Below are 26,502 nucleotides of genomic sequence, written 5' to 3'. Positions count from 1 at the left end.
AATCACTGTTAGGATCAGACTACTTGTTATAGAAGTATGTCTGTCTCTGATTTTCAACAATAAATATTGCCTCACCTACCACTGTGTTCTGCAGGAGAGAGCCTCCAGAAAGCACCTCATCAGGAGGGGCGTTATTTCATTCCATGTAGGAATCTAGCCTTTAGTGTGCCAGCATTTACTTTTTGGGACTAACTTCTGTTACCCATCAGACACAGGCTGCCTCTTTGGCCTTTTAGCATCTTATTGAACACCTTTCTCCTTTAACAAGCCTTTCAGGTGGAGGGTGTTTTTTATCACAGTTTGTATTTGCACAGGATTTGAAATTGTTTTTATATATGAAATAGCTTTGATTTTAAATATGATTCTACATAAGTTTTTATTGTTGAAGTTTTACTGTTAAATTGTTTCAATATGTTTCACAGGAAGCAACTCACAAATGGAAATAAACAAACAAATGCAATAAGCATACTGAATATAAAATACTGTTGCATTTCATTTTATTTCAGCCATTCAAATTCATACTCTATTAGATTATTGAATATTGTCCAGGTACAATCATGTTGAAAAGGCAGAGATCAATGCAAACATCTTATGTTAAAATTTTACAATATCCTTTGGCTCCGAGGTCCTATCAGAAAATTTCTGTAACATATATTGTTCCCCTTTTAAAGACCCCAAGTGGATAAATACATAGTCTGGATATTCTCCATACTAAACTTCTAGAATAGGATGCATGTACCATCATTCAGAGCATATTATTCACTTTATACCAGGCCTCATTCCTAACCTCATAATAAATTCCTATAAATCTTGTAGATTTTCGTGGATGCATATTTCCCAGGAAGTAAATCCCATTAAGTTCAGGGAGATTTACCTTGTGAGTAACAGGCCTGCAGTCAACACCCACCATACTGGGCAGACACCTTACTTGCTCACTCCAGTACCCATTATTATTTGACCTCCCTCTTTGTACACAGGAAGCTGCCTTATACGGAGTCAGATCACTGGGACATCTAGCTGAAGTCTGTCTACAATGACCGGTAACAGCTCTCCAGGATTTCAGACATGGGTCTCTGCATACAAAGTTCACCACTGAGCTATTGCCGTACCCACTGCTCTACCACTGAGCTACAGCTGTGGCACTGCTTTGGTGCTATGCTTGCGGCTTACCCAGTGATAATGGGGCAGCAGTAATGTAGCCCCATGCATGAAGGAGAAGCTGGCAGTTTCTCTACCCTCCTGGGCTTACACAGCAGTGGTGTTACAATGGGCTGGGGAGCTGAGTAGCCCACTTGCCTAATGCACAAAGGTGATTCTGCAGTCCTGCTGTTATCAGGGGGTCAAAGTGGAATGGGACCATGGACAGACTGAGCAAGGTCCCCCTAAATCTGGAATGGGTTTGTCAAGTGAGCATGCCTAGGATTGGCATTTACAATGACAGCATATTTTAGGGCATCATAGACACCAAAACATCTAGACTGAGTTTTAATCTCTTTGATATCTAAGAAAACCTCCTCTTTTTTAAAAAAGCTCATGTACACGAGCCCATCCACGTACCCTTCACATTCTGTGTGTCCATAAAGGAACTGTACCAAAACAACATTCAAATGAGAAGCAAATCACTATGGCTGGATTTCCACAGTGGCTGTAACAGGATGTAAAACAGCAAGCAGTAGCTACAAGATGGGAAGCACATTAAGTTACTACAATCACGGGACAACTACTTTCCAAAAAAACACCAGATTATACCTACTTGTGACTGTTGAGCATTCAGCGCTTCCATAAACACCCTCTCACAATGAACTGCGTCCGTAGCTGGCAAGTGGGAGCCTTCTGCGGTACATTGCAATTATGTAATCAAGTACCTGGTAGTACTATAATGACCACAAAGGGAGCTACTTTCAAGTAAGTGGCTTGGGTCCTACATGGGTCCACCTTCAGATTAGTGTGTGCTTCCCATGCCTCTAACCTAGATGGAGCCTAAGGTTATTCAGGGCTTCAGTCCTTGACAGACTTCCCACCTTTTTCATGAGTGCCGATGCCACAAGACACATGGGTCTGTGCAGAATTTGGAGTCTGCCATTGCAAATTTGTTAAGTTCTGCAGCTTCATTATTAATATACCCCAAAATGAGGTGTGTGTGTAATGGAAAAGCTCTTTGTCAGCTCCATGAGACTGTAGATAAGTGAAACTAGTGGCATGATCCTTCTACATTTAGGTCATCCCCACAGTGTGTGGAGAGAAGGCCAACTAAAGCTTCTACTATCTGCCAAGGGGCTGTCAAATTAGAGCTTTGAGCCTGAAGTTCCTGAAGAATCCTTCTCATTGTTTGTTCTCCAGACAGGGCCATGTTCTGTGTTACCAGCACAAAGGCTACACCAAATGGTTTAAATGGCGAGAAGTGACAAAGTGTTGTTTTTTTTTAAATACTTATCCAATTGTGTTCCACTGCAAGAGTAGGAGAGTGCATTTTTGTAAATTAGAATCTTTTACCACCTTGTTCCTGTGACTATTGGTCAGCATGGGTATCACTGCCAGAGTGCAGAGTTTTAACCAGTTGCCAAAGGATGCTTGGGAACATAGGTGGAACTTTTCTCTAACCACTACATACACACTTGGAAGCTTCCATTTTGGCACAGAAAATTAGCTTCTTTCCTAAGGGGAGGCAACACAGGGCTTGTAAAAGTAAATTCAAAACCTATACCAAGTAGCACAATATTTCTCAAGGTCTATCACATATACACATTGCTCACAAACAACTGAAAACCTATAAAGTGTTACCTCTAGTTGTGGACTTAATCTGTTTTGGGGTTCCATTTTGCATCCGAAAAGTCCACAACTAGAGCGCCTCTTCTGCGCATGTGCGATCGAGTGCTTCTGTGCATGCGCCGGCAGTGAACCTGGAAGTAAAGACTTCCGGGTTTGCCGCGTTCGTAAGCTGAAAGTCTGAAGAAGAGCAGAAGGCAACACAAGATATGACTGTATACAAAACTGCAGGGAAAAGAATTTTTTAAAAAAGATAAAAGGATTTTAACACAAGATATCCTCCATGTGTATCTACAAATAAAAACTATACAGTGGACTTGTAAGGCTAGAATTGCGCTCAACACATTTTGAGGGCATCCTAATGAATGAAGCAAAATTAAAATAAATTACATTGTCAGCATAACTTGAAGACACTGAAGGCTGTGCTTATGCCTCACTACAGGAATTTGGACATTGTGCGTACATCCACATGGAAGCTTCTCTTGCTTCTGTTCAGCATGGCAGACCACAACTGGGTATGTAGAAAATATCCCTAGGAAAGGCCACTATCTATTCCCCTCCAGGATACCCTCGTGATGAAACTGAAGGGCTAGTTGTGCATCCTGCATGCCCACCCTGATATCACAATAGGCAGAAATATTGTGTGTGTGTAGAGATACTGAAGGGAACAAACTGCAATAAGGCATCTGATGTCCTGAGAATGTGCCATGTGGACGCACCTTTTCTATTTTAATGCAGTAGCATGCCCAGGATCCCTCAGCCATTCTGAGCGCCTTTCCTAGCACAGAGGTAGGTTTCAAGAAGTGTTTTACTTCTGCACCAGTTTTAAGCTTCATTTTATTCTTTTTATACAGACGCAACTATAAGATGATTGAGATATATACAATCTTATTTTATGTATGTATTCAAATCCATGCACACGGAACACAGATTACACCTCTTCTATGCTGCAAAAGGAGATGAGACCCAAATGTCCAAATCATAGGACTGCCCCATGTCAGATATTGAGTCCATTTATCATGATAACATATCTCACACCTCTCTACTAATCAGCGTCTCCCAGGCTCAAGGATTTCATTGCCTTTCCTGGGAGGCAGGCTGAGAATTCAGACAGACACTTTGAGAGGAGTGAAGCACCAATGTCCTCTAATCAGAGGTTTATATTTTTACCATGCACAGATCAGAGCCTTCAGGTCTCATCTTGCTTCTGTGGGTTTTTTGCATGATGGTCATTAAAGATTTGCATTTCTCAGTAAAAATTACAACAAAGCATACCCGTATTTTTGTGTGTTAAGATTGGAAAACTAAACAAAGGAGGAGCTATGGAAGAAGCCAAAGCTATAGCAAAAACTTTTAAGAGACGGGTGGGGGGACGATCAGTGTTGAAATATTTGATAAAATAAAAGAAATAATGGAAGTACAGACAAAGACCTCATCTTTTGTTTTGTTTTTGAACAGTGCAACTAAGTGGGAATAATATTGCAGAGAGGAAATTGTATCCCAGAGCAGGATAAAGATACTGTTTAGAATTACAGTTTTGTGGCATGATCCGTCAAGTACTGCTGGTGTACAGCCTCCATATATTTCAGTGATCATGCATTGGTCTCCCCCATTTATTCAGACAAAGGCTGTACATTGGCAGTGCTTGGTAGTTCTGTAGTTACAGCACAGTTCGATGCACGTCTACTAGGAAGTAAGTCACACTGAGTTCAATGAGAATCCCAAATAAGGGCAGCCTTAGTCACTCATCAAGAAATCTCATGGGTGAAATCCGATTAGTCCTGACAGATATCAGGGTCTGACCTAAGCAGAATCTGCCAATGAGTGGGTTTAATACCAGTGTAAGAAGTTGCTGAAACATCATTGCCTTAGGTGTCACATAGGACTTTGCTATTAGGCAGGCTTGAGTGCCAAAAAGTGTATTAACTTCCTGGACTGGGCTTGGCTGCCTTTGTGTCTGAATAACTTTATCTCTAGTTCCACTGGATTAGACTTGCTCACCTCTGCAACTCTGGCCCAGTGATCCTATATGAACCTGCTGCCTTACCTTTTGACCACCTGGATTGATAATTTCCCCCATGACTGCTACCATCTTCAGCCACCCATGTGCCTTGCTCTTTCTAGATGACCAGGATCCCTATTTTATCTCCAAAGCAGACCAGAAATATCCACAGAAGCAAGGCAATTAAACGAGAGAACAGGAAGAAGTTTCTACTTTTTCAAAGGAATCGCAATAGATGACATTAAAGCTGATAAAAAGGAAATTAATTATTGGTAGGGGACAAAGTTTCTTTCTTTGTGCCACCCAATCTGACTGGCATCAAAGTAGTAAATGTGAACAGAGGTGATGCGGTAGGAAATGGCATCACTGGTTAGTTTGTTTTGTCATATTTTGGTAGCATATGATGTTTGGTAATGATAAAAAGCCTTAGATAAACTGTAAACCTAACACAACACCTTTCTGAGAGCAGTAAAATCCATGGCACTAGATTCTTGGCATAAAGATTTGCGTACTAAGAGTCAGGATCAAAGCACATTGCAACATGCCCTGATTCTGGTAAATTTATTCTATACCGATGTACCTCTGTTGGGAGTTTAGAGACTCGCTGTGCCTCTTAAAAGGTCCTCAGACGCACACACAGACAGTATCAGGCTCCGATTAAATAAAGACATTCCAAATATACACAGACTCAAGCAACAATTGAACTCTACACAATTCCGGTGGAGAACAAAGGCAGTTCCAGTTCTTTGTAATGTTCACATATTTAAGCTGTACCTCCGTCTCCAGTTGCATAGAACAGTTGCCAGCGCTCTATGTACAACAAACCTACTGCAAGTCTTGTCCTTTGATTGGTCACCATTTGATGTCCAAATTGTTGGCAGCTGGCTTTTCCGTGCTGTATTTTGTATGTAATGATTCCTGGACCTTCATGGAGTCCATCCCATCCAGCCATTCCTGGTAGAGCTTCTGTACCTGCCTATTGGTTTCAGGAAGTCGGACAGGAACTGCGGCGTAGACATCTTCCATCTGCCTGAGCAGGGCTTTGTCTGGTTTTCCGTCTTCAGTCTGAGCCTGACCCTTTCCATTTAAGCACCCTAAGAGTGGAAGGCCAAAGCCAGGAGAGAGAATTGGCTTGCTTAGGTAGAGAAACACATCGGCCTGGATCAGACAACAGCCGTCTCTGGTCTGGAATGGTGGGGAGCAAGAGGGTGCCTTCCTTGGCCATGCATTAGGTGTACCTGCACTTCTGACATCCCTGAATGTCCACATGAGGGTGTCATGTTCAAAGGGGGGTTGCACACAAGATCCAATGTGCACAGTCTCAGATTGTGCTGTCTAGCCCAAATAAAATTCAGGAATCGACCATATGATCCGAGCCCATGTATATTGGACTTTATGCACATAGGCCTTTATTTGAACATGACACCCTTGGATGGGTGTCTAATGATGTCGCAGACGAGGCAGGTGTAGTAGGTGGATGGGGAAGGAAGGCAGGGTCTCACTTCCCATCATGTCTACAAACCAGCAACAGACATTGTTCATTCCAGCCTTTTATACCTTTAGCACACTTTTTGGAGAAACTAGGCTTTACTGATTTAATAACGACAATGGTTTCCCTAAAACAGTTTCCTCTCTTCTCTCCTCTTTTCCATCTCTTCCCATTTACCATATTTACTTGAACCTAATGCGCAACTCATCGTTTTCAGAACCTTGAAACCAAAAAAGTATTTGCTGGCGAATGTAAATATGCCATCGAATCTAATGCGCACCTTAATTTTCGCAATGTAATTTGGCCAAAAAAGGTGAGCATTAGATTCAAGTAAATATGGTATTTATTATAAATTTATTTATTTATTCAATACATTTCTGTACCACCCTTCACAATAAATAACCCTCAGGACTGTTCACACACTTAAACTTATTGTTATAATGATAAAATCCTACAAAACACAATGTAAGAAGTCCAGTATTAAAATCATGCCAAACCAGCTGCAGCATGTCATCTCCCATTACAAATGGGGAACACTGATCAACCACCTTTCTACATTTTCCAACACCAAAACCCAGTGGAAATTTAGTACTGGAGTATATCAGACGCTGTTCTTTTATTGCTTTGCCGTAAATGAGGCCACCATACAACGCTGTGTCCACTTAGTGGCACTGCACACAGCAGCCCAAACGCTGAGTAAAATAGAATTCTAGGTATTTTTTAAAAATGAACAACTACAAAACATGTAGCAAAGGAATCATAATATACGTGAATAGCAAAATCTGGTGCTCAGTTAAGACTGCTCTGTAGCCAAACCAGGGCTACTGAGAAATGAGAGGGGGTGGGGAGTCCAAAGTTTGCCCAAAAATATTTAGGGGGGAGGAAACCCTAGGGGGGGAAAAACAAAAGAAATCTGCAAAGAGTCCATCCAGGACTGAGCATGCTCAGTGACTATAGAATATTAAGAATTGGAAAGGGGGACATTGGAGTATCTTGAGAAAGGGTTCAGCTGGCTGACTGGACAGGAACACTCCACACTGCAACGCTTTGTTACAGGTCCCAGCTGAAGATATAATGCAGCGTTTTGACTTTGAGCAGGGTCTTTGAAAAACCTGCAATCCATCCAAAACCAACAAAGGACAGAAGCTAGAACCTTAACCTGTCTATTGTACACCTGCCGGGATGGGGGGGGGGGTTTAATCTCTTAAGATTTGTTGTTACCTCCAGGACAGGCCAAAACTTCTATGAAGTGGTAGGAGCACTTTCCCTTTTTCAGCTTCAGGACCATATTCTGAATGTTTCGAAAGCCATATGCAGCTGCAAAGCGTAGCACCGTCTCACCATCCTTTTCCAATGTGACCTCCTGGAAGTCTTTGTTTCTGAAAAGACACACAGAGTAGATGCTCAAAGCTACTGTCTGCAGCATTAGTTTGTGGGACGACTGGAAATTTTTGGCTGGCTCTTCCACACAGAGAGGGGGGTCGCCGCAGGTACGTGGATGAAAAGGGTAGACTTCGCATAGCTGCGTCTGACCCTGATGGTCAGGAATACTTTTTATCTGGGGGAAAGGCCCCCTTTTTCCAGCCTGGAACATAGCCACGATTGGACTGCAGTGCCCTTGATAACAGGGTTGCCCACTGATGGCTGACACCATTGATGGTTCAACAGTATATATAAATGTTAAATACTATGTGTGCATGTATATCTATATATCATCAGCATTTAAAATGCCTGGGTTAAATAGGTCTTCACCTGACATGTGATACACCCATGGTGGTCCATGTAGTAGGACAGGCCATCATTTTCTGCCATGTGTCAAAGTGGTAAAAAGCTGCAATGCAACATGTGCAGAGGCCAAATGTACCCATTTTCTGAATCGTCTTTTCTGATAAACTTAATTCAGATGTGCAACTTACTTTAACGCTTTGTATACGACATCCTTCACTTCAGTATCGAAGAGCTCCTTGGCAGCATATTTAAATATGTGCTCCAGGTAACCATCAGACTTCCTTCCATCATGACGGATTAACTCGGCCTCCTTTACCCCATCAAACCTCATAAAATAAGGGAGGAAAGCAAGAAGGTGAGGAGCAGGCTCACCTTGAAGAAATGGAGATCCCGAAACAGAGCTTAATGGGTGTATATCTGTGCTATACCAGCCAAGAACTAAAACCATTTACGTATATTACTAAACCACAGAGAGGGAATAGAATTGCTGCAGCACTGTAGGTGGGGAGCCCAAATGACAGGGGTGGTTGGCAGTGGGAGACAGAGTCACCCAAGTCAACATGACCAGGCCCACAAAAAACCCTGGAGCTGGCTCTGCGGATACACAGCCTTTTTACAATAACAGGCTGAAGAAAACCACTTTGCCATGTGTCCTTCTTCCAAGATCACAAAATTATAGCCTGTCAAAAAATGTGATAAGTGGTCATGATTTTATATATGCATATATATTTAACCTAATGTAAAGATGTTTTCAGCAAAACAAAAGCATCTCACAAATGCTACTTACAGGGTATCAAAGGCCACCTCAGCTATTTCTCTCAAAGATACTTTGCTCTGCTCCATTATCTGGAAGACTTCACCTGTAGAGGGGAAATTAAGTTGATGCTTAAGCCCACAGAGATGCAACCAGGAGTGTGGGGGAGAATGAGTTTTCTAGAGGCAGTAAATGTGACACTCCAGACATTCTAGATCTGCTCTGATATATTAGCTAAGGACATAAGAAGAATTCAACTGGATCTGACCAAAAGCCCATTTAGTCCAGCATCTCGTTTTCTACAAAGACCTACCACATTTTTTCCACAACAGGGGCATTCCTCCCCATACTTCCCCTGGTCCCTCTCAGCTCCTTCCCAAAACACCCTGCCCCAGCTGTGGAGGTGGCCCTGTTGCTATGTTTGGTTTTAATTTCATTGCCTCTGTAAAAAAAAGAGAGGGGAAAAATTGAATAAAATAGCAACAGGAGCATGTTGGATGGAAGATGCCTACCTGACGTCAAAACACAATCAACATCTTGAGAATTGTACAGAGGGGTGTGGAAATCTTCTCGCAAGGCTTCTAGCTTCTTGTCATAGCAAGGTGCCACAATTATGTGGAAAATTTTATCAGGGGACAGATTCTGATGGATGAAGAAAACAAACATATTGAAAGAAAAGGGAAAAGCATTTAGGGACACATTGGATTAAAAATACCTTTCCAGGATGCTATTCACACAGTTTGGACATATTAGATTGGAACTTTGTGTGCCTTCCCAGAGTACTGTTTCCTCATACAGCTGTTACTCAGCTGCTATAGGAGTACCCCAACTGTCTTTTCTCTCAACCAGCATATCTGTAATGGAGAAATCACATGCTCCCATTAATAAAACATTTTATCAGTGGGAAAATGCAATTCTACCTCCTTGCTAACTTATCTGAGACTCTTGCCATAACCATGTTTCAACTGGTTAAGGAGGTATTCACAGGCACCTATAGCTGGGCTGTGTGAATGTACAGTGGTATGTCACAAGTTGATTGTTGACTTCTTAGTACAGAATTTGGGCCATCTTCATATAGATATTTGGTTTTTGTATCTGTGGCCTCAATGATGTAACTGATGAGGATTATTAACACACTCTCCTTTTCCTTATTTTGTAGGTTAACCAAAGGTTATTCTATCTTTTTCTTTGAAGTGCAACGTTGCCTTTTAGAAAAAAACAGAATCAAGCAAATATTCCATGCATTTCAGATTAACACTTCAGAGCACAACTTCCTCAAATTGGATTTTTTAAAATAAAAAAGCCTGCTTTTGCTAGTGGAAGTGAAACTGGCAAAACTATATCAAAGCACCTCTAGAAAAGTCAGCTGATCTGGAATGTGGTGGCACAGCTTTTGCTTAAGGTTGCTCATAAGACACTTATAACCCAGTTTTATGTCAGTCCATTTGCTTTTCCAGTCAGTTTGCAGGCTAAATCCAAGGTGTTGGTTTTGACCTTGAAGGCCGCACATGGTCTGGGATGCTTGAGGGAACACCTTCTCCTATAAGGTTCTCACCTGCTCAACAACAGAAAACATAGTGTGGGTGCCACAACCAGAGGAGCCTGGAGGCCCCCAAGACTGAGGGGGCCTGGAGTACGTTGCAGAGTTTGGAGGAGGCCAAGCACTCTGGAGGAGCCGGCTGCTGAAGCTGTGACACCCATCACACAACACATGCAATGCCACACCTATCAGTCCAAAGAATACCAGGAATAGTTAAGTTACCTGCTGCCTGGCAAAATAACCTTTGACAAGGGAGCCCATGATCTGCTGCGGTGACTTTGCAGTACAAATGTGTGGCGTCACGAGACTGGAGAGGACTCTCTCGGCATACTGGATCCAGCCTAGAATTAAGGGAGCAGAACCAAAAGAAGGAAAGGTTGAGAATTATAGCAGAAACTTCATCAGTCAAAGCAGGATAAATAATGAAAAATGGAGGAATGATAACATGAGCTCCCTTATTGACTAAACATTCAGCCAGTGCTTAAGAACATTCCTCACTTGACTCACTTTATTATGCTGACCTGATAATGAGGTTCGTGGAATGTAATCTTTTTTGCTTTCCATAACTTTTTATCTCCAATGTCCTTACATAGCCTTGTTCACTTTTAAGAAGGACTTCAAATCTCGCTCCCCACCCACCCCATGATAGAACCTCAGTATATAAAAACATGTGCAAATGTCAACGTTTGAAGTACAGTGTTAAGTGCATCCGGTTTGCCCAATTTGAACCTTGGGGGCAAAAAAAGTGTGCAAGTGCCGAAGTGCTTTCCTACATAAGCAAGGTGTCCCTGGATCTGAGCCTTTGTCTGCTCATATTTTGTGAGGACTATTGTGGGGGGAAATGAGGTATGCATCCTACCCCCAAATCAATTGTGGATGCTTATTGAGGTACAGTGGTACCTCTGGTTATGAACTTAATTCATTCCGGAGGTCCGTTCTTAAGCTGAAACTGTTCTTATCCTGAGGCGCACTTTTACTAACGGGGCCTCCGGTGCGCAATTTCTATTCTCCTCCTGGGTCAAAGTTCGCAACCAGGAGCAGCTACTTCTGGGTGAGCGGAGCTCGTAACCTGAAGCGTTCGTAACCAGAAGCGTCCGTAACCAGAGGTACCACTGTAAATTATTGGGATGAGGTGTGGACTGTACCAGCTATTCTTGGAGTACATCCCAAGCAAAAGAGCTATGTTTTGCTCTACCAATGGAAAAAGTGAGCCAAAAGCATCAGGCAGCAGATACTGGGGGGCGGCGGCAGCAGTCCTCTGGTTCCTCCTCTTAAGTGCCCCAGCCTTTGCCCCTGTACTCCACCTGCTTCTGGAGGATGTGTAAACTACATGGTCTTTCCTGGCCCCTAATGGCCTTTTGTCCTCAGTGGCCGCAGAGTGACAGGATTAGGGCTGTGCTGAATTTTATCTGCAAACACTTTGGAGTGAAAAGTTTGTTTACAAGAGGAGTGGCAAGTCCTCCAGAAATGTGATCTTTCACATTTTCCCCCATGCCTGTTTATAGATTTGATCCACTGCTCCTTTGGTACCAATTCTTAGGGCCTCTTCTTCCTTCACTGCAAGATCCCACATAATCAGGGACCACATAGTGAACATGATGCAACAGCGTGACATAGTCAATCAGACTGTCACCTGCATTGCTCTCCATCTGAATAGTGGGTGGAAAGCATTTGTCCCTACTGCACAAGAGCCAGGCTAACATTTTCCTATCTTGTCTCTCTGCAGTCTGGTGCTGCCATTGCCACAGGACACCACGATGGAACAGAGAGTGCAGGTTTGGTTGTCTCATTAATGGTGGCATCTCCTATTCCCAGAACACAGCAAAGTAGGGTCAGGAGATGATGGGGCTCCAGTGCCCTAGAAGGACCCACCATGATAACTGCCCAGGGTCTACTTTAAAAAACAAACAATTTTGTACCTTTAAAAAGTGGCGCTCAAGCGCTGAGAGGTTTCAGCTGTGTTTCTATGGTGCAGCCGCCTCCCACCCAGCTCCAGAATGGCTTAACTTCTGGGGAACTCATGGCAAGGCTAACATGGCAGTTGGAGCCTGTTCACTGCTGGATTATTGAACATTAACATTTTGTGAAAGGGAGAATCTATCCACCAATGGAGCCATCCCCCTCATGTGACAGCACTGGCTGGATCTGATGGGAGCTGAAATCCAGAACGTCAGGAGGAGACCAGGTCAGAGATGGCTGCTGTGAAAGCTACGATGAACAGTCAGCAGCAGCTTATCTGAGCACCACACTCTGCTTTCCTTATCCCTCATCCTAGTCCTTTTTGGCTGCAGCCTCCCATATCTACAGGCAAATGAATTCCTTGACCTCTGACATGTCCAGATATATAGCTGTATGTTAAGACACACAGAAACTCCTGAACAAGGGTGAGATGAATTCAGACAATTGTTTTCTGGCTGGTGTCATTTTAGACCACAGGTCTCCATCAATGCACTATCAGGTCCTGCCATTTGCAGCACGACTCATCTTGGTACTGTGCCAATGAAGCTGGGTTCTTTCTTTTTTCTTTAAAAAACCCTCTGTGCCTTATTATAATGTGTGTTATAATCTAACAAACCTTGGTGGAGTTTAATGAGCCAAAGCTAAGCTTTCCTGTTTATAGCGTGAGTCATTTCATAGGTTGGTTGACCTCCACGTATCTATTTTTCAGGAAGAAAAACAGACAGAGTTCAGTCAATTAACTCCAGCCTCGCAGTCTGCCTTAGTCATTGTTTAGATATGCAAATAGACTTGGAGCATGAGCCAAGGGGCCCCAGGAGACTTTTATCTGCTCCCCACACAAACGCCTAGCCTAGGCCCTTTCTGCACAGTCATTGACTAAAGAGCTGAACTTGAAAAATCCAGTTGCAGGGAAGCTGGAGTGCAGACGACTTGCTAGAACCAGAGCCCTCCTGCTTTTGCCCATAGTCCCACACTGCTGCTCTAGGCACAGTCACACACAGACAAACTGGGAGTGAAAGAGGAGAGGGGAGATTCAGCATGGAAGTCACAATCTAAGACCACAATCCATTCATTCAAAGCACTGTTATACCTCTTTAACAGTCATGGCTTTGCCCAAAGATTCCTGGGAACTGCAGTTTCTTAAGGGTGCTGGGAAATACAGCTCTGTAGAGGTCTCTGAACAACTATCAGCATCCTCAACTAACTACAGTGGTACCTCGGGTTACATACGCTTCAGGTTACATACGCTTCAGGTTACAGACTCCACTAACCCAGAAATAGTACCTCGGGTTAAGAACTTTGCTTCAGGATGAGAACAGAAATCGTGCTCTGGCGGCGCAGCGGCAGCAGGAGGCCCCATTAGCTAAAGTGGTCTTCAGGTTAAGAACAGTTTCAGGTTAAGAACGGACCTCCAGAACGAATTAAGTACTTAACCCGAGGTACCACTGTACAGTTCCCAGGATTCTTTGGGGGAAGCCATGACGGCTGGAATGGCATAGAAGCGCTCTGCATGGTGTGGATGTGACCTCAGTTTTTGTGTAACAAGGAAATATTAACTAAGTCAGAGAGATTCTTAACAATAATAAAAGCTGTACTATGCATGCAGGGGTGTAATCTTCCCCCAAAGACACTCAGATTTTTAGGACTCACCCACTTCTTTTTGTGATGTGGATGATAAAGCTTTGACTATTCCAGGCAATCACTCACTTGCTGTTTCTGCATAGGTCCCGTTCAAATGACCAGGATTTCTCAGCAGTGCTTGAAACACTGCCTTTTATCTGCCCCAAAGTAGGCAAGTGGTCTTTCACTCACCAGCTGCAACTTAATGCAGAACCATAAAAGAAAAAATATATGCACAGACAGATCTGCAAATTAGGATGTAATTTACAGCCTTTGCCTTTCATTCCTTTATCTGCTCCCCCTTATTTCAAAATATACCTAGAGTGGAGTAGATCCACTTACTCCAGATTCAATGTATTTCCTTCTGTGTGGTGCTTCCTGTGGCATGACAGGCAAATATATGTTGCTGAAAATTAGTACATTTCATCTGCATCTGGAGAGTGAGACCCGGACGGAATTAAGGAACATTTTAACATGCAAACCTCCTTCCAGATAAACGAGATTTCTGGTGTGTTTACAAAATGATGTCTTTATTACGGTGTTGTATAATGGCACATTTGTTTGTTGAGCTGCCATGGCAATCAAGGAGCCAATGTCAACATTGCGGATATGCTATATATGTGTTGATCGGGGGTTGACAAGATCGTGCTACTCTTTCTAATTTAGATTTTTATTTTTATTTTTTTAAAAAGAAGGCCATAGGAAGATGACAGGAAACCAGAACACATAGTCATGCTCCCTGATTGTCTTGCAGTAAAACCAACACATGCAAGTAATAGATATGCTTTTGGGTGGGGGTGATGGTGAGATATATATTGCACCGTAAGCAAAGAGGAGCAGCAGCACAAGACTTTCTATCGGTCATGGGTTTGGGCTGCACACCACCTGGCTGCAGAACTGAAACTGGCCCCATGCTTCGTAATGGAAAGACAGGGGATTTTCCTGGCCACAGTATAATCCAGGGACCCAGAACACAGAAGGCAGTAGATTCAAAAAAGCAGAAACGAAGCTTCAAGACCTCAGTGTCTTCAGCATGCCTAAAGGAGCCAAACAACATCCATCTGAACTGTATCCCCTTGAAAAGAGCTCAGCCCTACCCTCTAGCCCCATGTTGATGACTGGAGGTTGGCACAAGTTAACATGGAGATTTAGCCAGTGGGCTCTACCATAGTGGAGACCCCAGGAACATTCTGGCTGGCAGAATGCTACCAATGGCTGGCTGAGCACCTGGCTGGAGGACAGGTTAGAGTATCAGACTAGGATCTGGGACAGCAGGGTTCAAATCCCCACTCAGCCATGAAACTCACTGGGTGACCTTTGGCCAGTCACTTACACTCAGCCTAACCTACCTCACAAGTTTGTTGTGAAAATGAAATGGGAACGTGAACTAGGCTGGGACACAAATGTCAATAATAGTAATAGTGGTGGTGTTTTTCAGGTCAGCAGCAGCAAGCAAAAAGGCCTCAAATGAGTTATTCTGGAGGTGGAGCAGCTGCATAGTGTAAAAGGAGGAAGAACTCTCACCCTGTCCAACAAACAAGCGCATCTTCTGCTCTGGCCAGTTCAACCTGACAGGGTTAGGGACAGATGGTGGATTCACTGCTCTGTAACACTTAACAATGTGCCTAAGACTGCCCTTCTCACCTGGGCAAGCTGAAGCAAACATGGGTATGGCATGCTCTTCTTGGTTCTGATGACGGTACCGTTGCACAAACTCCTTCTGGCTCTCCAGAATACTAAAATCAGCAGCTACTGTAGTGTCAAAGACATAATGCACTCCTAGAGGAAAATGGGTAAGAAAGGCAAACAATGAAACATCACCAGATTAATTTTCAGAACATGTTACTGTTTAAAAAAACAATTCATTTTGAAATAGATATGTTGTTGCCTTGCATAAATTCTATATGTTCTCCAGCCTTTTTATAATATTTAAAAATAGAGTTACAGTCATACCTCATGTTACGTTTGCTTCATGTTATGTTCTTTCAGGTTACGTCCCGCGGCAACCTGGAAGTACCAGAAAGGGTTACTTCCAGGTTTCGCCACTCGTGCATGCACACAAGCGCCAAATCACGCCGCGTGCCTGGCAGATACAGCGCTTCAGGTTGTGCTCTTTTCATGTTGCGAACGGGCCTCCAGAATGGATCCCGTTCGCAACCGGAGGTACCACTGTATAGCTCTTTCCCATAATTTGTGGTCTGAGAACCTATTCAACCAGAGATGCAAGGCACTGAACCTGGGACCTTCTGCACACAGAGCACTTGCTCTACTACTGAGATCTGGTTCTTAAGTACTGAGTTGACATGGGAATCATGCACAAGAACACAAAGGTGCATGAGAGACAGAAGCTCATTCCTGACCTCTGGAATCCCTGTCCTTCTGGTGTTTGAAGCATCAGTGCTGGAGAATTATAACACAGCAGCAGAGGAGGACTGCATCTCACAGAAATGCATACAAGGCCCCTTGCAGAAATGCATACAAGGCCCCCTTGTCTCCTTGAACTGAGGGAGGTTTGATGAGGTGAAGGGGTTGGGTGGAGGCAGCAGATACCACCCTGATCTTTCTCCCTCTAGGAGAAGAGCCATAGCTTAACGGTAGATGATTTGCTTTGCACACAGAAGGTCCCAGATTCAGTTTTTGGCATCGCCAGGCATGGCTGGCAATGTCTCCTGTCTGGAACCCTTTATAGAACTGCAGCCAAATACTGAACTAGATGGACCAATAGTCTGTCCCAATATAAGGTGGCTTCCTGTGTTCTTGAATGTACATCCCTGCACTAGTTGATGATCTGCACAGGAATCTTGTGAGGATTCTAAATTCCACACTAGAGATAGCTTCCTTCCGCATCCCTCACTCAGTTGCAGCATAGCAGACTTTTACATTCCCTGTTTATAAGCGATACCCACAAAAAACTTGCTATGAACTGTTCTCACCCTTTCTTCACTCTCCTAAGTGCCCTGTTATATCACAATGTGTTAATGACTGAGGTCACACACCCATCCATGAATCCCTTGCTCAATTGTTTCACAATCCTATATTTTACCAAGCTGACACATGCTGTAAAAGTTTGCCAAGGAAGCAAAATGCAAAAATAAATGAAAAACGCTGTGTTTGGCTTTTTTTTGTTTTTTTCTCACCATAACAAACCTACCAAGACTTTTGAGGAAACCACATAGCCTCTGGGCTGCTTCTGTAACAGTAAGACTGAATTTTGCAGCAAAATAAGGCAAGGACTGAGGACATATAGACACTGCCAACACTTTGTGTTTTGAGGTATCACATTTCTGGAAAACAATACACAAGAAAACATACAGGTGCATTACAGCAACAGTTCAGGATATAGTTTTTGCATCAGATGACTTCCTTGCATTGTATTAGTTGCTCTCTGACACAGGTTAATCCAGCTTTTCAAAAAAGCTTTCAAGGAAGTGGGCAATTTTCCATCTCACATCTCCCTCTCCCACCCCCACCCTGCTTTGTGGGAAATAGAGTACTGTGCTGAAGAAGGAAGGGCACACAGGAGTCAAGTTCACACAGCTGAGGAGACACAGTGCAGTGGCCTGGTGATGGAACGGATGATGCCCTCTTTCTCTCTAGATATGTCACTCTCCAGAGTGAAGAATCTTGGCTAGCATTTTGATGCCAACATCATCATGCAGATGCTGCAAAAACCTTGCACGCATGAGCAGCACTAATCCCATAATAAACACCTGTCTGGAAGCACCCTCTGTCTTCTGACCTTAAGAGAGCTAAAGGCAAACAGCTAGACAACCCGGTGGTAATGAAATCGCGCTAAAATAAAGAGGACTATTGCTGCAGCAGAAAAGAATACCAGCCAGAGAACAGAAGTCACAAGTGCTGTCTCAGGAATCTATTAAAAAATTGCTGCCCTCTTACATAGAACAGAGCTTTTAATAAGAGGAAGGAACTAATCTGTCACATGTCTTAACTGAATAAGAAAATCTCTTGAAGTTTGCAGTCTGCTCAAAATATATAGGGCATTCAATTCTTCATTATTATTATCATTTTAAAAATGATAGCATTTTTGGGTACATTTAATTGAAAGGCGCAGTCAATACTGCACCTGTATGACACCTGCGCCTGCAAAATGTGTTGGTTGTGTTTGCATAGTTCATATATTTTCAAGTACACACATTTGTTATTTTTAGGTATACACTTAGAGTATCTGAAGTGTACACCTACAAAGCCTAAGCTATGAAGCAATCCCTGCCACAGACTTTCATTTAAGGATAAGAAACAATAGGAGATCATGGAGAGAAAAGGAGAAAAAGAAGATCAAGCAGAGAAGATGGAGAAGGAGAAGAGGCCTTTTAAAAACGATAACCAAGGGAGAGCTGTCTGGATGTCAGAAAGGAACAAGTACCAAAGTTAAAGAGCAGTCAAAGCAAAAATGCAAGGAGTGGAGGTGGTGGTGGTGGTGAATATCGGGCAATATCTAATACACTTGTTCTGTAATCAATTTCTACTTTCCCCTGCTCTTCCTGCATGCACCCTCACCAAATCTACTTCAAAGGGTTGAGGGAACATCTAGAACAGATGTAGGGGATGTAGCAGGGGGCGAGGGGGGGACAGGGTAAGGAGAGGGGGACAAGTTCCACTATGCAGCCCAAAGTCCTTGCACTAACACAGGAAGGGCACAGAATACTGTCCACTCAGTTTCAGAATAAGATTGCCAGAAGAATGAAGAGGATAATAAGGTGCAGAGAAAGAAAGAGGATAAGTAAGGCAGAGCCAGGACATTTTTTTTCAGCTATAACGCACAGGAACTCAGTTCCGGCACCTCTCAGATGGGCGATATTGCCCTTCTAAGAGAATGAGGAAGGTGTTCATGGTGAGTTCCGGCACCACTTTTTCTATGAAAAAAGCACTGGGCGGGTCAATTAATGAAAATATCTGGATATGAAGTTATCTGCAACTGAATGCCAGAAGAGAGAGGGAATCAGTGTCAAGACCTGAAGAAAGGAGAAGGAAGTGAACAATAAAAACCAGAAAGGCATCAGAACTTATGATGGAAGCCAAAGATTTTAGATCAGAGACTGCTGAGACCAATAATCCCAATAACATCCCAATAACCCAGATGAGAAATAGAGAATTCACAAGAACTGTAGTAGTCAGATAAAAAGGTGGGTGTTGGGATGGTTAAAAATTGGAAGCCAATGAGACTGAGCAACAAACTGGATCTGTGGTAGCAAAACGGAGAGAATGAAAAATGCCACCCAGACCGTGTGCCTGGGGAAAGGACGGGATTATACTATTTCTAAGGCTTAAAAAGGAAGTTGGTGATCTGGTTGGGAACAACACTTTTTTTTTTTAAGGACTAAAACAGGAGAAGATGTTTCGTAAATAGGTAAGAGGAGAGGCTGTTAAGTAGGGAAGATGTGAGAAGAGCTTTAAAGTTGGGAATAAAGAACCCAGAGGATTAAAATGTCTGGAAATAAAGACAGAAGACATGGAGCAAGAGAACTTGGGAACAGGAAGGGTGGATTCATGGGAACAAGCAATTGTTTCAATCTTCCATGTTAAGATAGCATGTTTTCTTTATACACATGTACCTGCAAGCACCATTCCTTTTACCTTATTGAGGTTCAGTACATGGAAGAGCTCTTTCTGATTCTGCTGGAACACTCGGACTGCTTCATCGGATGTTATGCAGTTGTCACAAGCTAAGCAATCGCTAAGGAATATTTTAGCGTTAGCCAACTTATGGAATTCACTTTTCTAAAAAGGAAAAACAGCAGCAAGTCAAAGACAGAGCTAGCTTAATTATTCTCAAAATGGTAAGGAAGGCTTTGCCAACATATGTAGGAGCTTAGAGGGTGCTGCTTGAATTGTGGTAGAAAAGGTAAAGCAGCCCATAATAAAATCCATAAGCAGCCCCTCTTCTTGAAACTCCCGTCCTCACCATCAGTCATGGCTTCCGCATAGGTTTTCTGAAAATAGTTGCTATGGGGCCGTGACAAAAAGGAAGAAGGCAGAGCCCTCTCTGCCCTGCCCTGTAATTCAAGTATTTGTGTTTCTTTCTTCTCTTTAACCTTCACAACACCCTGTGAGGTAGGTTAGGCCTAGAAACAGTGATCAGTCCAAAGTAACTCTGTAAGCTTTGTGGCTAAGTGGGGGTCTGAATCTCCACATCACACTGGCACTCAAGCATGTTAAAGTAAAGGTAAAGGGACCCCTGACCATTAGGTCCAGTCGTGGCCGACTCTGGGGTTGCGGTGCTCATCTCGCTTTATTGGCCGAGGGAGCCAGCGTACAGCTTCCGGGTCATGTGGCCAGCAAGCCACTTCTGGTGAACCAGAGCAGCGCACGGAAACACCGTTTACCTTCCTGCCGGAGCGGTACCTATTTATCTACTTGCACCTTGACGGCTTTTGAACTGCTAGGTTGGCAGGAGCAGGGACCGAGCAAAGGGAGCTCACCCCATTGCGGGGATTTGAACCGCCGACCTTCTAATCAGCAAGTCCTAGGCTCTGTGGTTTAACCCACAGCACCACCCGCGTCCCTCAAGCATATTACCCATAAGTAAAATAATACTATTTTCAAGAGATACAAGGCAGCCATACTTAGCATTTTTATATAGCTCTAGTATTTGTCAGTAATACAATTATATGCCCAAGTACAGATTTCTCTACACTTGTGAAGCCCTTACAGCTAAGTGGCAGATACTGAGCCTGACTACTTTGGGACACAGGGACGGGGGCAAGTTGCTCAGCAAAATACACTCCTAGCCCCTAGACAAATGCCTGGGGTTCAGATGGCCCTCAAGAATATAAAAGTGAGGCACCTCTGGCATTAAGGATAGCTTGCAACCCTGTGATGATAAGAATGGCAGCTCCTCCTTTATGTAACAGATTGTTTTGTACATAGAGAAATGTTTCAATTATTATTATTTTTAAAATGGCAAGTACTGTTGTCAATGATGCTCTCCAAATTAATTTAGTGCAAGGAGCTGAGGAAATGACATCTTAGATGGTTTAGGTGAGCCTTTACCAACTTGGTGCCATCCAGATGTTTTGCACTACAACTCCCATTAACCCGAACTAGCATAAGTGTTATTCAGGGAACTCAAAATGTGGAAACTTAATCGTAAATCCTCTAAACATTTTGGAATGTGCATTTGCCTTATGGATCATCTCATCAGTGGGATGTTAACAGTTGCAACATTTCAACTGTGTAAAGCACACTCTAATATTAAACACACAATCTAACCAAAAAAACCACAATGTTTTCCAGAAACCAGCAGTGTGCAAGGAAAGAGGGGGGACCCACAATGGCTCCAAGACAACAAAACTCATCATGGCTAAGTTTAAGAGGATTGGGAACAACATGATATTGGATCCTATCCTCACACACCTGAGGGTGAGGCCCATTAAACACAAGGGTGCTCACTTCTGAATAGACATGTACATATAGATTATATTGCTAAAAATTAAATCAAAAGTGTTACCTCTTCATTTTCATCATTTGAGTTGAGAACATCAGCTGGTGTATTTTGCCGGTCTTCATTCCTCTGTTTATTACTACATTCCTGAAACAAATCATAGACTTTAGTTGGGAACGAACAAGCAAAATCACTGATCAAAGCAGCTGCCCAGAACAAGATGGATGGAACATTGCTACGCCTACCCTCATTTTGTGGGAGCTACATTTTCCCAGTACAGCAGAACCTAGGTTTTCAAGTGTCTCAGAAGCCAAATGTTTTGATTTTCGAACGCCAAAAACCCAGAAGTAATTGCTTCCGTTTTCGAACGTGCCTCGGAAGTTGAATGGCTTCCGCGGCATGTTTTTGAATTTTCACTATTGAAATTGACATTCTCCCTTTGCGCCTGGGTTGTCAAGCATTTCAGAAGTCGAACAGTCTTCTGGAATGGATTACATTCGACAACTGAGGTTCCACTGTATGCTTAGACCAAATGACAAGTAGAAGTTGACATGTCTGATTATTGTTGTGATTATTTAGGGTGCTTTACATAAGTAAAAAAGAAAAGAAAAAAAGATAAGCCTGTGCCCCTAATCTTAACAGAGAGGGGTGGGGAAGGGAAGGGAGAAAAGACAGAGGAAAAAGAGACCAGTCTAGTTAGAAGTCTAGGTGCAAGTCAAAGTGGAAATGAGTGAAAACAGAGAAGCAGAGAAATCAGACATTCATGGTTGACAGTCCTGAAGAATAATAGTAACAAATTCTGTGTTGAAAGAGAAAAGACTCTTGGCATACTTTAAGCCTGCAAAATTATTATTATGACAATCTTCTCCAGTCCATAATAAATGCAAATCTTTAATGTGCCTTTTTGTTTGTTTTGCTGCAACAAACCAATATAGTTACCCCCTCTGCAAAGTATAAGTTATTATTCCTGGGTGATAAAAACACTCTAAACACTTAAGGCATAGCTTTCCAAAAAGGGGAATTTGTCCTCCTTAGGTAGCTTGACAAGATGGGGAAGGTGGTGCAAAGTAGGCTGCCCTATCGCGCTCCTGCGTGCACAGTACATATTTTCAAAGTTAAGCCATACATACACAGAGGTACTGTTTGTGAGCAAGTTTGGTTCTTGAGAGGCCCCGGGGCAAAATGCAAAGGCACAAAATGCAAAGCCAGCACATAAGTGTATATCTAGGAATCTGAGCACTCAGCCCTGTCAAAGCTAACTGATAATAAAGTAACTAAGAAGGTGATTTGGAAAGAATCAGCAAAATGGCCACAAAAGAAGTAACGAAATAGCCTAAAATACCGTTCAAAACTTGTTATAATACAGCACGGCTGGCTGCTAAGATAGTGTGGGACTGACACTGGAAACACCTTTTCTCCTGCAGATAAGAGGGTGATTGCTTAAAATTCTGAAATGGACAGACCAACTGACGTATTTCACTGAAATTGTGAGGCAAGCAACTTAATTGAAAAATGGACTCTATTTCTTACTAGAATATGTCAACTGTAACGATATATACCTGTTTCTGTATTTTCAATAGTACTGATACTTAAAAAAAATAAATACTGTGACTTTCCCAACTCTCTGTGTATGTAGAAGGACTGCCTTAATTTAGAAGGGAATCTTAATCTATTTGAGTGTTGGGACAGGTGACGTGACAGTACTCCTCATTGCAGCCTAGTAATAAGGTTTTGCTTTTTAGATAAAGCAAAAGGTGAGGAATCCAAAACAAAAGCCTTACATCCAAGTAGTCTGTGTAACTTGCTGGAATCCTCTGACTGCACACTTGGAACCCCACTGGGTTCTGTGGGGCTTTCCCCAAGTTAAGGGTACACAGGATTACAACTGCAAAGCCCAGCACTAGGCATGTTTACTCAGGAATAAGTCACACACAGTTCAAGGGCACCTACTTCTCTGCACATGTGCAACCTTAGAATTATATAAGGAAATGACCGACTCACCTTTTTGGTGCAATTTTCACACTTCATTTGTAGGTCTCTTTGTGTCGATTTTCTTTGGTGTGTTGTTTATATGCTGCTAAGCTGAGCCTCACACCAAACGTTGCTGGATCGCTTTCTTATATTCGCATCCAAGAGATGTAGAAGAGGAAGCAGATGCCTCTGCTTTTCACCTGCCTGAAACAGAAAAAAGCATGAGAAGAAGCGAGATGGTGGTTGCCCTTTACATTGCCTTCCAGCCTTCTTATAAATAATACTTCTTTTTAAATAAGGCTTCCTGGAACCAATGAGAAACTGAGAAAGGGGGACGTCTTGACTGCTCAGCTGACAGCCCTACCTCTTTCGCTTTTGAAAGGGGGAGGTTTTTGATCTTTCAATACTGCAGAACTGACTAAAGGGCACTAAGTGCCTGCAGTCAACTTATCTGACATGGAAAGGCGATCACAATGCAATATGTTTCGCGTCCTATCAGTGATTAGCTCCAGCGTGGCATGTTTTTATTGTGCGATATAGACAATGTCAACAACGTGCTTCTCTTGCCATGAAACCAAGACAAATATTTAATTTGATAGCTATAATATCTGGAGTAGAGAGAGAGAGAGGGAGAAAGGAGATGGTTTTCAGACATCGTGGCAGGAGCACTGCATGGATGAGACACAGGTGAGTCAGGAAGATGCACAAGTGTGTGTGTGTGTGTGTGTGTGTGCGCGCACCACCTCAGATATATACAACTTTGCCTTGCTCAGTGACTATAAGGAACTTGGCAAATCCTCTCCCATATGGATAGCACAGCTTCCTTTCGAAATGTAAGATGTGAAAAATGCAAATCAAGAAGCACATCTCTGGGAGTTCTCTAGAATCATAGAATCATAGAGTTGGAAGAGACCACAAGGGCCATCGAGTCCAACCCCCTGCCAAGCCCTAAATGCCCACCACTCAGTTTGACATGTTTTTACAACAGCTGCTTTCTCTCCCAAGGGCTCAGAGCACCAGGCTAGCAATTGCCCTTCACTTCTGCCTTTAAAAGGGTTCTCTATTATGTGCGTTTCGAGCCGATGCTACCAATGGCTACAATTCCCAGGTATCCTTTCTGCCACAGAAAATGTCTGATGCCCTTAATTTCAGAATCTCACATCCTCCCCCCACCCTTTACGAAGGGGGAAGATCTAGTACAGTTCAGCAGTCTCCATCATCTCGGAACGTTGGTTGGTGGTAAGTCATTTATGACAACTCATTGCTTGCCGGCATTTATTTAGCACGTGGGAGGTACCTAAGTGAAGGATGACACCCCCCCCCCCCACTGGAATATAAACGTTCCCAGGGTACCAGGGCTGCTGGTACCTGCCTGTTTGCTACAACCAATATCATCTGCTGTTCCCTGGCCAAGTCTCTTTTACCTCTGGCCAGCAATAGCCAAGGTTAAGAGATGCCTGGACCAAGTGAGCGGTAGATGCAATGGATGATTCCTTTGGGGGAAACCCATCCGTAATGCAAACATAATTTGGTGCACAAGCTCATCATACGTTCGGAAATATGGAGCAGAACGACCTACCCTGGTTCCCTTAATAACGAGGGCTATTTATGCCACATGTCCTCATGGGAACCAGCGGGGTTTACCCACATGCATGCATAAGACACGTCAGTCTGTCTGCACGACAAAGCAACCCTGCCTTCAGCCGCCCAACCCTAAACACGTTTACCTGCAAGTAAAGAGCCGTTAAACCATGATTTGGATCCCAGCTTAACTGGCCTCTGCCTCCCATGATCAAACCAGATCTCCTGCGTTCTGTGGGGTCTCCTTTTCGGTTTAAGCATTTAATAGCTGCCTCAGAAGAATAGCCAAGCCTGGTTAACAGTTGATCTCGGGGATTACATAAGGAGACTGGCTGCGTGTGTGGCAGTTTGTGGGAGTCCCGGATTCTGATCCTCCTTAATGGAGACTGGCACAAATTCAGAGCAATCTACTCCTTATCATTATCGTCATCATGGCAAATTCCGCATAAAAACCAGCAATTATAACATCTTAAGCAACCGGCAGACAGACACTGATTCTCGCGGCTGCAGATGCAGAAGAACCGGGGGGAAAACCTCTTAAAACATGAGCAGGAGCCACGCTTCGCTGCAACAGCAGGACGACCACCATGCAAAGGAATGAGGGGAGGGGGGGAGAGGGAGAAAAGCAGAGGCACCGTACCTTGTTGCAAAACTCACTTAAGTCACAAAGGGCATCCCTAGGAGAAAGGGAACCTCGCCAGGGCAAAAGGCTGGTGCATGAGGCTAGGACAAGAGAGGAAGCGGGGAAGCGGCCCAGGACACAAGCGCGGGGTCCTGAACGGTTCCTAAGTAAGGTGCAGAGAGCTCTTCTTTTTTCCTCCTGTTTTTGGGATAGTCCTGTTTGTCCTCCCTCCTCCTCCCCCGCCGTTTGCAAGCGTTCATTGTAGACTTGAGAGCTGTCACGTAGTCCCAAGCATTTGGGTGGAAACGCGCGAGGGGGGGCAACGCCCCCGTGCGGCAGAAAGGCGCAATTTCAATATGTCCTCATGCACCGTGCTATGGTTTTTTCCCCCTCCCTAGCTGGCAACGCCAGGAGGGTGGTCCATCCGAGGATTACGGTATGATGCCAACAGCAGCAGCTGGGTCTCACGCCCGACTTTGATCTCTCTCTCTCCCCCCCCCCCATTAAATTCCGTAATGGCATTGGGCTGTCGGCTTCTCCTGTGCTTTTTTTTTTTTAATCAATCTAATCTATTTTAGACTGCCAGCCGCCAAGGATGCTTCAGGTGCAGAATATTCCTGTCTGCTGAGCTCAAGGAATTTGCCCAGATGGCTTTACCATCTCTCATATGCTTGTGATGCTCAATCTTTTTCTCTGCTTGCTTTTGCCAACCAATAGCAAATGCCCAGAGGTACCAACTTGAAAAAAATATTGGGGGAGGGAGAAGACATGCCCCACCCTGCATAATCCATCACAAGACGTGGCACATGCACACCAGTTGAATAACAATGCCCATCAACTTGGGAGGGGGGCTATTTTATTGGGGAGGGCAAAGGGACCTTGCCCCTAGGAGTCGGTTCCTATGGCAATGCCAGAGGCTTGAAAGCTTGAGTTTCCTCATTTCTTCTGGAGACAATCCAGGATATGATTCTGACTACCCCCACTCCACCCCAAACGTCCTTAACATTTAGCCTAACATTTGAGCTTCAAAGCTGTTGTGCTCTTTAGAAAGGCTCCTTTCTGTAAGGG

At 43.6% G+C, this 26,502-nt stretch overlaps 1 protein-coding gene across 3 annotated transcripts; it reads right to left on the bottom strand.

Annotated features, from left to right (window-relative positions):
* Positions 1-471: 471 nt before the first annotated feature.
* Positions 472-25,735, bottom strand: NARF (nuclear prelamin A recognition factor). Of its 3 annotated transcripts, none has more exons than XM_080997059.1 (12): positions 25,453-25,735; positions 23,262-23,435; positions 21,327-21,407; positions 19,454-19,597; positions 17,010-17,142; positions 15,503-15,637; positions 10,502-10,620; positions 9,252-9,381; positions 8,773-8,845; positions 8,174-8,311; positions 7,479-7,636; positions 472-5,862 (listed from the first exon to the last, which is right to left on the bottom strand). In XM_080997059.1, exons 2-12 carry the CDS (start codon positions 23,286-23,288, stop codon positions 5,621-5,623), a joined length of 1,380 nt encoding a protein of 459 aa, XP_080853185.1. In that variant the 5' UTR covers positions 23,289-23,435; positions 25,453-25,735; the 3' UTR covers positions 472-5,620. The 3 variants fall into 3 exon arrangements, with proteins under 3 accessions (XP_080853185.1, XP_080853187.1, XP_080853186.1); XM_080997061.1 differs by having other exon boundaries at positions 25,470-25,735; XM_080997060.1 differs by lacking the exon at positions 25,453-25,735 and adding an exon at positions 24,959-25,318.
* Positions 25,736-26,502: the final 767 nt, after the last annotated feature.

The sequence above is a fragment of the Podarcis pityusensis genome (assembly GCF_964106645.2).
Source record: "Podarcis pityusensis genome assembly, chromosome: 2".
Taxonomy (NCBI): domain Eukaryota; kingdom Metazoa; phylum Chordata; class Lepidosauria; order Squamata; family Lacertidae; genus Podarcis; species Podarcis pityusensis.
The sequence above is the reverse complement of the archived record's forward strand: the minus strand, read 5'-3'. Positions and strand labels throughout refer to the sequence as shown.